Below are 11,389 nucleotides of genomic sequence, written 5' to 3'. Positions count from 1 at the left end.
ACCCACCTGGGCAACTTGGCCAGACCTCATCTCTACAATAAATCAAAAAATTAGCCGGGTATGGTAGCACGCACCTGTAGTTCCAGCTACTTGGAAGGCTGAGGTGGAAGGATCGCCGGGACCCAGCAGGTTGAGGCTGCGGTGGCTGGGAGCGGTCACTGCACTCCAGTCTGGGTGACAGAGTGAGATTTCAACTCAAAAAATAAAAATAAAAAAAAGACAACGGTTGCTGACGAAAGGATACCAAAGAGATCTGATAACTAAATGCAATATGTGATTCTGAACTGAAATCTTGAACGGCAAAATGCCATCAATGGCATTATTGAAATAGAGAAATTGGAATATGGACTATATATTAAAGTATATTAATACTAAATTTCCTGAATTGATAACTACCTGTGGTTATGAAAAACATATGTAGTGTTGTTAGGAAACGTACACCAAAGAATTAAAAGTAAAGGGACGCTGGGCTCGGTGGCTCAGCCTATAATCTCGCGCTTTGGGAGGCTGAGGTGAGTGGATTGCCTGAGCCTGCGGGTTCAAGACCTGTCTGGGCAACTTGGCGAGACCTCATCTCTACAATAAATCAAAAAATTAGCTAGGTGTGGCAGCACGCGCCTGTAGCTCCAGCTACTTAGAAGGCTGAGGCGGAAGGATCACCGGAGCCCAGCAGGTCGAGGCTTCAGTGGCCGGGAGCAGTCACTGCACTCCAGTTTGGGTGACAGAGTAAGACTCCAACTCAAAAAAAATAAAATATAAAATAAAATAAAAGTAAAGGGGCATGATATAGGAACCTGCTCAAATGATTGATAAAAAATGTATACAGCCGGGCTCGGTGGCTCAGCCTCTAATCCCAGCGCTTTGGGAGGCCAAGGTGAGTGATTGCCTGAGCCCGCGAGTTCGAGACTGCCTAGGCAACTTGGTGAGACCTCATCTCTACAATAAATCAAAAATTAGCTGGGCGTGGTAGTGCGTGCCTGTAGTTCCAGTTACTTGGAAGGCTGAGGTGGAAGAATTGCCAGAGCCCAGCAGGTTGAGGCTGCAGTGGCCGGGAGCATGCCACTGTGCTCTAGTCTGGGTGAGAGTGAGACTCCAACTCAAAAATAAAAAAAAAAGGTATACATATATGTATATATGAATAATAATCAATATGGTAAAATATTAAACTAGTGAATCTGGACAAAGGTATTTGGAAGTTCTCCTTTTTTGCAACTCTTGAAAATTAGGAATTATTTTAAAATTTTAAAAATTCAGAAGGGTTTTTATAAAGCCCTGTAGCAAAATAAACACAATGAATTCCATTGTTAATTTCACTTTACTGTATATAACTTTGGAAAGTCTTCTCCAATTCATAATTTTCCTTCTTTAAAAATAATATCCTTGCCTATAGGGAATCAAAGACTCCATCTGGGGTATTTGTACCATCTCAAAGTTAGATGCTCGAATCCAGCAAAAGAGAGAGGAACAGCGTCGAAGAAGGGCAAGTAGTGTCCTGGCACAGAGGAGAGCCCAGAGTATAGAGCGGAAGCAAGAGAGGTAAGGCATGCAGGCTGATGTCAAAATGTTCGAGAGAGGGAAGACCCTATATAGTAACCTGGTGTTTCCCATTATCTGCTTTTGTGTTTTTTTCCCAGAATAATGTTACAGGTGAATCCCTTCTTCCCACAGTGACTTAAGCTAGGGTCTAACAATAACCCTTGCTTAAAAATGTCATTTGTTAAAAAAAAAAAAAAAATCACAATGTTGAAGAGAAAGAATAATGGATACTTATAGAGAAGCCTATGTGGATTTATTTATTGATAGAAGAACCTTACCTGCAGACTTTTTCTTTTAGTCTTCTTCAATCTCAGATTTTAAAATAATTTTTTTTAAAAGTTAGTTCCCCTGAAACATTTTTAGACTTTTCTTGTAGACTGACCTTGAAACATTTGGAGAACATTAGGTGCTAAAACATAATATGGCAGCCTGTAATACCAGTGCTTTGGGAGGCCAAGGTGAGTGAATTGCCTGAGTCTGCGGGTTCAAGACCCGCTTGGGCAACTTGGCGAGACCTCATCTCTACAATAAATAAAAAATTAGCCAGGCGTGGTAGCGCACACCTGTAATTCCAGCTACTTGGATGGCTGAGGCGGAAGGATCGCCGTAGCCCAGCAGGTCGAGGCTGCGGTGGCCAGCAGCATGCCACTGCACTCCAGTCTGGGCGACAGAGTGAGAATCTAACTCAAAAAAAAATAATAAATAAAAAAAAATAAAAATAACCAAATTAGCTGGGCATGATGTCAGGTATCTGCATTCCAGCTTATCTGGAAGCTGTGATGGGAGGAGTGCTTGACCCAAGAGTTTGAGGCTGCAGTGAGTTATGATGGTGCCATTGCACTCCAGCCTGTGTGACAGAGCCAGACTTTGTCTCTTAAATTAAAAAGAAAGAAAGAAAGAAATAAGCTATATGTCTTATAAGCTGAATACTTGTGGTCTTTTCCAGTGAGCCACGTATTGTTAGTAGAATTTTCCAGTGTTGCGCTTGGAATGGTGGAGTATTCTGGGTAAGTTCTTTTTCCTCAAATTCCAGATACCTTAAAAACATCTTCAGATTGTTGCTAGATTGATAATTCTCAACCGTTTTCTTGAAATACCGAAACAAATAACTTTTGCTTGCTGATATACACTTAGAAATATAATTCAGGATTCTGTGCACCTGCGGTAATTTTATTCCCATTCAAGAAAGGACACTTGTATGTAAACAAATGTTACAGTTAGCCCTGGATATACACTTTTTTAAAAAAAAGACTCATTCACAAGTTTTAGCATAATTATAGGTAACAATTTCTCTTGACACTGTACATTTTGGCTAAGAGCAACTATGGGGGTTAGAGGGGAAGGGCTGATACAGCTAGACAAGAGCAAGTTTCTCCCTGCTTCAGGTCATAGTGATCAACTATAATTGGTTACTGTTGAAACCCATAAGGTTGCCTACAGTTAACTGAGAACCAGTGTAGGCTTAAGTGAAATTTGAGTACTTTGGAGAACAGGTAGTTAAATATTTCCTTTGACTTGGAAATTGGTGTAATTCAACTCATCTTAATCTAAACACCTCACAGATGTTTTCGATGTTAACTTTAGATTTAATTAATAAGTATTACAATGTATTTAGAACATGGCTGTGTTTTGGTCTGAATTCTATTTGAAATGTTCTTTGCCCCCCAAATTTCAGTGTTTTATAGGCAGTATCAGGTTTGCACCTCCCAGCTGAAGTGTTAGGAAATAGAAATAGGTCCAACTTTGGTGCTTTTTCAGGCCTCTTGATTTATAAAAGGCACTCTCATCTATAAAATCATTACAATGAAACTTGAAACTCTTGTTTTAAAGAGGGACTTTTGATGTGTGCCTTGTTGCTTCTTTTTTTCAGTTCAGTCTCCTCTTATTTTATCGTGTGTTTATTCCTGTGCTTCAGTCAGTAACAGCCCGAATTATTGGTAAGTATATACCTTGCTCTTTGTTGTCTGCTGGGGATAGAGATGAGAGGTGTCTAGTCTCTCTTAGTTTACTGAATATTTCCATGTACCAGGAGCTTTAGATATTTTTAACTCAGACCTCTCAACAGCTCTTTGAGATGGGTACTGTTATTGTATCCATTTTATGAATGAGGAAATAGAAGTTAGCTACTGCCAGGCATGTGGCTCACGCTTATAATCCCGGCACTTTGGAAGGCTGAGGTGAGAGGATTGCCTGAGCCCACAGGTTCAAGACCAGCCTGGGCAACATGGTGAGACTTCATCTCTACAATAAATCAAAAAATTAGCTGGACGTGGTGGTGCATGTCTATAGTTATAGCTAATTGGAAAGCTGAAGCAGAAGGATTGCCTGAGTCCCAGCAGGTCAAGGCTGTGATGGTAGTGAGCACGCCACTGCACACCAGCCTGGGCAACAGAGTGAGACTTCGACTCAAAAAACAAACAAAAAAGTCAGTCTTTGCAATGACCTACAAGGCCCTACTCAAGCAGACCTCATGTACACCTGGCTTCAGCCACACAGGCTTCTTGATGCTCCATGAACACCCCTGGTATTCAGACTGCTCTCATCTCAGGACCTTTGTGCTTGCTGCTCCCTCTGCCTGAAATGTTCTTCTCCTCTTGTGATATTGTGATAATAAGAAATATATATTTAAAAGGAAAAAAAAGGCCAGGTGCGGTGGCTCATGCCTATAATCCCAGCACCTTGGGAGGCCAAGGTGAGAGGATTACCTGAGCCCATGGGTTTGAGACCATCCTGAGCAACTTGGTGAGACCTCATCTCTACAATAAATCAAAAAAGTTAGCCAGGCATGGTGGTGCATGCTGGTAGTTCCAGCTACTTGGAAGACTGAAGTGGAAGGACTGCCTGAGCCTGACAGGCTGAGGCTGTGTTGGCCGTGAGTGTTCCACTGCACTCCAGCCTGGGCAACAGAGTAAGACTCCGATTTCAAAAAAATAATAATAATAAATTTTTAAAAACAATAAAAAGAAGTTAGCTACCAAGGTTAAACCATTAGTGGCAGAGCTGAGATTTAAACCCAGGTGACTTCCTGCAAATTGTATAATAGTAATCATTATGGCATCAGTCACTGCTGCATAAGCAGGCTTGTTTCAAGATAAGCAGCCCTTATCTATGGTTGCTTTGAATTCAGGTCTGTGGCCAGAATGTGGTATGTCTGTTATGAATTAGACGCTTTGGCCTACGTGTTGTGACAAACTGGCAAGAAACAGAAAGATGGGGGTGAGACTAGTCACACACAATGGGAATTCCATATTTGGTCTTCTGTTTTTTCATTGCTTTTTTTTTTAATTTCACTTCGGTGAACATTTCTTCATTTCTGATGACTCGTTTCCTCTTTCTTAGGTGATCCATCACTACATGGAGATGTTTGGTCGTGGCTGGAATTCCTCCTCACATCAATTTTCAGTGCTCTTTGGGTGCTCCCCTTGTTTGTGCTTAGCAAAGTTGTGAATGCCATTTGGTTTCAAGTAGGTCCAGGGTAGAACGGATTCAGGGTCCTACAGCATGATGGGTTGATAGGTGGCAAGTTTGAGACTGTGAAGTTAGTGGACATGCAGGGACCTATTTTTTAGCCTTAATATTTATTGGCTAAGCAGCCAGTGGGTGATCTTTGTATTCTTGTAAAAAGGAATTATTGTCTTAGCATCTCACTGCCAGATGTCTGGGAGCTTTTCATTCCTGGTAGTTCTAGTGACAGACCAGTGGTCTTAGTGTTGGAGATGCAAATCAATTCCATTTAATTCATGTTTTGGTACATTTCTCTGTTACAGGATATAGCGGACCTGGCATTTGAAGTATCAGGAAGGAAGCCTCACCCATTCCCTAGTGTCAGCAAAATAATTGCTGACATGCTTTTCAACCTTTTGCTGCAGGCTCTTTTCCTCATCCAGGTGAAAGTGGCCTGGGAACATGGGCCAATTTATTTATTTATTTTTTAAATTTTCACTAGAGGGAGTTTCACAAAGACAGGTGTTATATTTATACTGGGGTATATAAGCTTTGTGGGAGGTAATGATTTTTAAATCATTTTTCACAGAAACAAGATAATTCTAAAATCATAAAATTATAAGAAACATGAATTAACCCGCTCTTCTCTGCCTCCCTGGGTATTCTCTACTCTCCTACTATTCAGAAACTTGAGAAGCAGCTAGGAAGCTAGCAGATAGTGATGATTAGAGAGGAGAGTGGTGGGCGAATGGTGTTAGGTCTCTGAAACTTTTAAGATTTGCCATATTTGTTCTTCAGGGAATGTTTGTGAGTCTCTTTCCCATCCATCTTGTTGGTCAGCTGGTTAGTCTCCTGCATATGTCCCTTCTCTACTCACTGTACTGCTTCGAATATCGTTGGTTCAATAAAGGTAAGTCCACCTGAAGAAATCCAGAGCACAGAGGCCCAGTTGGGAAAAGCTAATGCTGAGCAGACTTTTTTTAATTTTTAATTTTTAGTTGGGGTGACACTCTGTTGCCCAGGCTAGAGTGCAATGGCACAATTGTAGCTCACTGCAGCCTCAAACTCGTGGGCTCAGGCAATCCTTCTGCCTTAGCCTTCCAGGTAGCTGGGACTATGGGTGTGTGCCACCATGCCCAACTCATTTTTAAAATTTTTTTGTAAAGATGAGGTCTTGCTATATTGCCCAGGCTAGTGTTGAACTCCTGGGCTCAGGCAGTCCTCCTGCCTTGTCCTCCCAAAGTGCTGGGATTACAGGCATAAGCCACCATGCCCAGCCCAGACTTTTTAAACTATTCAATTGTTAGGTCCCTGGCAAACCATCTTTGAAGGAGACAACCTCACCAGTGAGAGGGAATTTAAATTCTGCTTAGTGGGTTTAACCCTTAACTTTGAAGCTGGAGGATGTAGTAGTGTAACATTATCTCTTTGAGGCTTAATGCAATATATAGCTCTGACTGGGTGATAAGGTGGCATAAATGAGCACGAGTTGTTTTAAATTAGAGAAATTAAATCGACATCAGCATTTGGATATTTTATTTGTTCCAGACTAATCCTGACAAAGGATACTGGTACTGAAATTCTTAATTCACTTACCCTGTCAGCTTTGCAGTTGTGATTATTGAATTGTAAAAACTTTGCATGGAAGCTTTATATCAGATTTGTACAGTTCTAATTTAGGTGCTGTAGCTGTTTTTAATTTTTAATTTTAAATATGTGGGGTACAGTTCAGGGTTAGTTATACAGATGTTCATTATGCAGGTACAGCTGTGTTCTTAATGGTATATCTGTGCCTAAAACTCAAGCCTCAGATGGTTTGTCTACCATATTTATTTAGTTACTTGACTAAAAGGAAATATAATATCTAATTATCTTGGCTTCCTTGTTTTAGGAATCGAAATGCACCAGCGGTTGTCAAACATAGAAAGGAATTGGCCTTACTACTTTGGGTTTGGTTTGCCCTTGGCTTTTCTCACAGCAATGCAGTCCTCATACATTATCAGGTAATTTGGCAAGAGGGATTTGAAGGAGGCTAGTAAAAGTAAAAATTCATGTATCCAGCACCTTTTAATTGCTTGGTTCTATATTATGTATTCTATATATTCTACTTTCTTTCTTTTTTTTTTTTTTTAATAGAGGCAGGGTCTTGCTTTGTCTCCCATGCTGGAGTGCATTGGCACAATTATGGCTCACTGCAACCTTGAACTTCTGGGCTCAAACAATCCTCCTGCCTCAGCCTCTCAAGTAGTTAAGGCTACAGGCACGTGCCACCATGTTCTACTATTTTTCTTTTTTTACTTTTTGTAGAGATGGGGTCTTACAATGTTGCTCAGGCTGGTCTTGAGCCCCTAGCCTCATGCATTCCTCTCATCTGAGACTCCCAAAGTGCTGGGATAATAGGTGTGAGCCACAGTACCTGGCCACATTCTGTGTTCTTATTTGACCACCAGGAGACCTGGTGGTCAATTAATTAATTAATTAATTATTCCTCCATAAAAATAAATTAAGAGACCTGTAGTTTTTTTTTTCCTTGACAGTTAAAGTCATAGATGTGTGTCAGCTAGCATTAATATCCAGTCTGCTTGAGCCTATATTTTATATCCTTTCTTCTATGTTGCTTCCTAGAGTAGTGTTAAACATGCCCTGTGCTTAGGAAAATCTTTTGCTTTTTAAAATTTTTTTAAATTTTGAGACAGGGTCTCACTCTGTCACCCAGGCTGGCATGCCTCGACCTTCTGAGCTCAAGCTATCCTTCTGCCTCAGCTTCCCAAGTAGCTGGGACTATAGGTGTGTGCCACCATGCCTGGCTAATTTTTGTATTATTACTACTATTATTATTATTAGGTAAACATGAGGGCTTCTTACTATGTTGCCCAGGCTGATTTTTGCTCTTTTTGAATGATGTGTTTCATACCTTAAGGTTTTATCAAGCCATGATGTTTACACTGGAGACAAAGAACTTTTGGGCTTCTAATACCCTCTGCAAAATCATGGCTGTTATCAGAGTGACTAATTACTTCTTTTCTTCTTTTTTTTTAAATAGTGGCTGCCTCTTCTCTATCCTCTTTCCTTTATTCATTATCAGCGCCAATGAAGCAAAGACCCCTGGCAAAGCGTAGTAAGTATTAGCCAGTGATGAAGTTTTTGTTGTGCAAAGAATTGGGGCTGTTAACACTATATGTTATATGAGACTTAAAAAAAAAATTACCTCTTACATTGCAGAGAAACCTTAAAAAACAGTTTCTAGAGAGAAAACCACTTATACGCTATATTCCAAACTTTCCTCGTGCATATATGCACATAAATATGTATATATGGCCGGGCTGGGTGGCTCAGCCTGTAAGCCCAGCGCTTTGGGAGGCCAAGGTGAGTGGATTGCCTGAGCCCGCAGGTTCGACACCTGCCTGGGCAACTTGATGAGACCTCATCTCTACAATAAATCAAAAATTAGCTGGGTGTGGTAGTGTGCGCCTGTAGTTCCAGCTACTTGGAAGGCTGAGATGGAAGGATCGCTGGAGCCCAGCAGGTTGAGGCTGCAGTGGCTGGGAGCGGCCATTGCATTCCAGTCTGGGTGACAGAGTGAGACTCCAACTAAAAAAAAAAAAATTTGTATATATTTCCAAAATTGATCCTGATGTACATACTCTTTTTTGTTGTTGTTGCCCATACTGGAGTGCAGTGGCACAATCATGGCTCAGCGCATCAGACTCCTGGGCTCAGATAATCCTTCCACCTCAGCCTTCTGAGTAGCTGGGACTACAAGTGTATGCCACCACACCTTGCTAATTTTTATGTTTTTTGTAGAGACAAGGTGTCACTATGTTGCCCAGGCTGATCATGAACTTCTAGATTCACGCAATTCTCCCCCCGTTGACCTCTCAAAGAGTTGGGATTAAGGCATGAACCACCACACCTGGCCTTATATTCTTAAAATGTAATAATTCATTGAATGTAAAGCACTTGTAACCATCTACAGTTCGAGGGTCACATTTGTAAGAGTGGCCAACTTTTTTTTTTTTTTGAATTGGAGACTTACTCTTGTCGCCCAGGCTGGAGTGCAGTGGCATGCTCACAGCCACCGCAGCCTCCACCTGCTGGGCTCCGCCTCAGCCTTCCAAGTAGCTGGAACTACAGACACATGCCACCACGTCGGGCCAGTTTTTTTTTGTGTATGTGTGTGATTTATTGTAGAGGTGAGGTCTCACCAAGTTGCCCGGGCTGATCTCAGGCAGTTCTCTCGCCTCAGCCTTCCAAAGTGCTGGGATTACAGGTTGAGCCACCATACTTGGCCTAAGAATGGCCAACATTTGAAAAAAGTAGTGAGCTGTATGATCTGTCCATGAGCCTAATGATAATGATAGTAAGATATTTTAAAAGGAGTTTTTAGCAATATAACAATAGTAGTCCAAAGTTTTATCACTTCAAAGAAAAGCTTAATCAATCTTTGATCAGTTTTGGTTAAATCAGTTAGGATACTTGTATTAGACATTTCAGATCTATTTTGGGTCTTTGCATGCTGTTGCTATCCAGCAGTACTCACTGTGTATCTTAGGGGCAACTGATTTTCTCTTGTAGGCCGGGCACACTGGCTCATATCTCAGCACTTTGGGACGGTGAGGGTGAGAGGATTGCCTGAGCTCAGAGGTTCAAGACCAGCATGGGCAACTTGGTGAGACCTTGTCTCTACAATAAATCAAAAAATTAGCAGGGCATGGTAGCGTATGCCTGTAGTTCCAGCTACTTGAAAGGCTGAAGAGGAAGGATTGCCTGAGCCCGGCAGGTCAAGGTTGCAGTGGCCGTGTGCGTGCCACTGCACTCTAGCCTGGATGACAGTGAGACTCCAACTCAAAAAAAAAAACAAAGGCCAGGCGCGGTGGCTCAAGCCTATAATCCCAGAACTTTGGGAGGCAGAGGTGAAAAGATTGCCTGAGCCCAGGAGTTCGAAACCAGTCTGGGCAACATGGTGAGACCTCATCTCTACAATTAAAAAAACAAAAACAAAAACCCAACTTTTCTTTTAACCCCAAATAGCACATGATATCTTCAGACTTAGCTTGAAGTCTGTACCCTGAAATCAGCCATAGAATAGTACTTCTTGAATTAGGATTAATCTAAAATGTAACTTCATTTCCTCTAAGAGGCCCAGTACTTCAAAACTTGTGATTCTATTATATTACCTGCAGTAGTAGCATGACCTAGTGCATTTTTTATTTTACGTATTTGTTTTTTGAGTTGGCGTCTCACTGTCACTCAGACTGGAGTGCAGTGGCATGCTCATGGTCACTGCAGCTTTGACCTGCTGGGTTCAGGTGATCCTTCTGCCTTAGCCTCCTGAGTAGCTGTGACTACAGACATGTGCCACTACACCTGGCTAACTTTTTGATTTATTGTAGATGAAGTCTCGCCAAGTTACCCAGGCTGGTCTCAAACCCATGGGCTCAGGCAATCCTCTCACCTCAGCCTTCCAAAGTGCTGGGAGTACAGGCGTGAGCCACTGCCCCTGGCTCAGTGCATTCTTTAGTTGCTTGTTCAGTCCATGTGTCTAATATCTGTAATTCCTTGATCAAATTTCAGCTGTCTTTTCCTGTGTAGTTTTACATTTAATATAGTCAAATAAGCTGCCAAATAACTGAAATAATAATTTTGATTAACTGGAACCTAACAAGTTAGGTCTCTTGCCTTTTAGCCTCTTCCAGTTGCGCCTCTTCTCCTTGGTGGTCTTCTTAAGCAACAGACTCTTCCACAAGACAGTCTACCTGCAGTCTGCCCTGAGCAGTTCAACCTCTGCAGAGAAGTTCCCTTCACCGCATCCATCTCCTGCCAAACTGAAGGCTGCTGCAGGCCACTGAGTCCCCTGTCATCTGAAGGGGATGGGTGGGACTGGAAGGAGGCTGTGGCAGCTCTTTTCCCTGTTCACCAACCCCACCAGGGAAGGCAGGACCCACTCTGCCAAGGGCCCTCTGCATATTCCCTTATCTCTGAGGAGGTGGAATTTTTGTCTCTGGTGCCCATAAGGTAGAATCTTTCTGACACCAGTGTGTAGATTTTTAACACCACCGTGAGTCTGAAAGGACCACAGGTTTTTCTGCAGCTATTTTCTAGCATTTGCTGGTCCTTGTGCCTGGACTGATTTGAATACTTTTTTTCTCCCTGTGCCATTTACCCTTCCACCTTTCCTTCCTGCCTTCCACCACCCTTGGATGAATGGATTTTGTAATTCTAGCTGTTGTATTTTGTGAATCTGTTATTTTTTGTTTTCTGTGAAGCACATACATTGGATGTGGGAGGTAAAGGAGTATCTGAGTTGCTCCTGGTCACTCCTTTTATAGCTATCACTGTCTTGTTTCTTGTAACTCAGGTTAGGTTTTGGTCTCTCTTGCTCTATTGCAAAAAAAAAAAAAAAAAAAAA

At 41.8% G+C, this 11,389-nt stretch overlaps 1 protein-coding gene across 2 annotated transcripts in view; it reads left to right on the top strand.

The window, feature by feature from the left end:
* EI24 (EI24, autophagy associated transmembrane protein) overlaps positions 1–11,389 on the top strand; it is a 14,414-nt gene extending 3,025 nt beyond the window's left edge. Inside the window, exons 2-10 of one of the 2 annotated variants that reach the window (XM_008071424.1) lie at positions 1,391–1,536; positions 2,483–2,543; positions 3,407–3,473; positions 4,876–5,000; positions 5,304–5,423; positions 5,779–5,890; positions 6,872–6,983; positions 8,024–8,098; positions 10,667–11,389. In XM_008071424.1, coding sequence (XP_008069615.1) covers positions 1,391–1,536; positions 2,483–2,543; positions 3,407–3,473; positions 4,876–5,000; positions 5,304–5,423; positions 5,779–5,890; positions 6,872–6,983; positions 8,024–8,098; positions 10,667–10,829 — 981 coding nt within the window. In that variant the 3' untranslated portion in view covers positions 10,830–11,389. The remainder of the gene's footprint in view (positions 1–1,390; positions 1,537–2,482; positions 2,544–3,406; positions 3,474–4,875; positions 5,001–5,303; positions 5,424–5,778; positions 5,891–6,871; positions 6,984–8,023; positions 8,099–10,666) is intronic. The other variant, XM_021719219.1, reaches the window with a different exon arrangement.

The sequence above is a fragment of the Carlito syrichta genome, unplaced genomic scaffold (assembly GCF_000164805.1).
Source record: "Carlito syrichta isolate Samal-C Ts95f unplaced genomic scaffold, Tarsius_syrichta-2.0.1 Scaffold314325, whole genome shotgun sequence".
Taxonomy (NCBI): Eukaryota; Metazoa; Chordata; class Mammalia; order Primates; family Tarsiidae; genus Carlito; species Carlito syrichta.
Note: the sequence above shows the minus strand (reverse complement) of the source record. Positions and strands in the feature narration are given on the sequence as shown.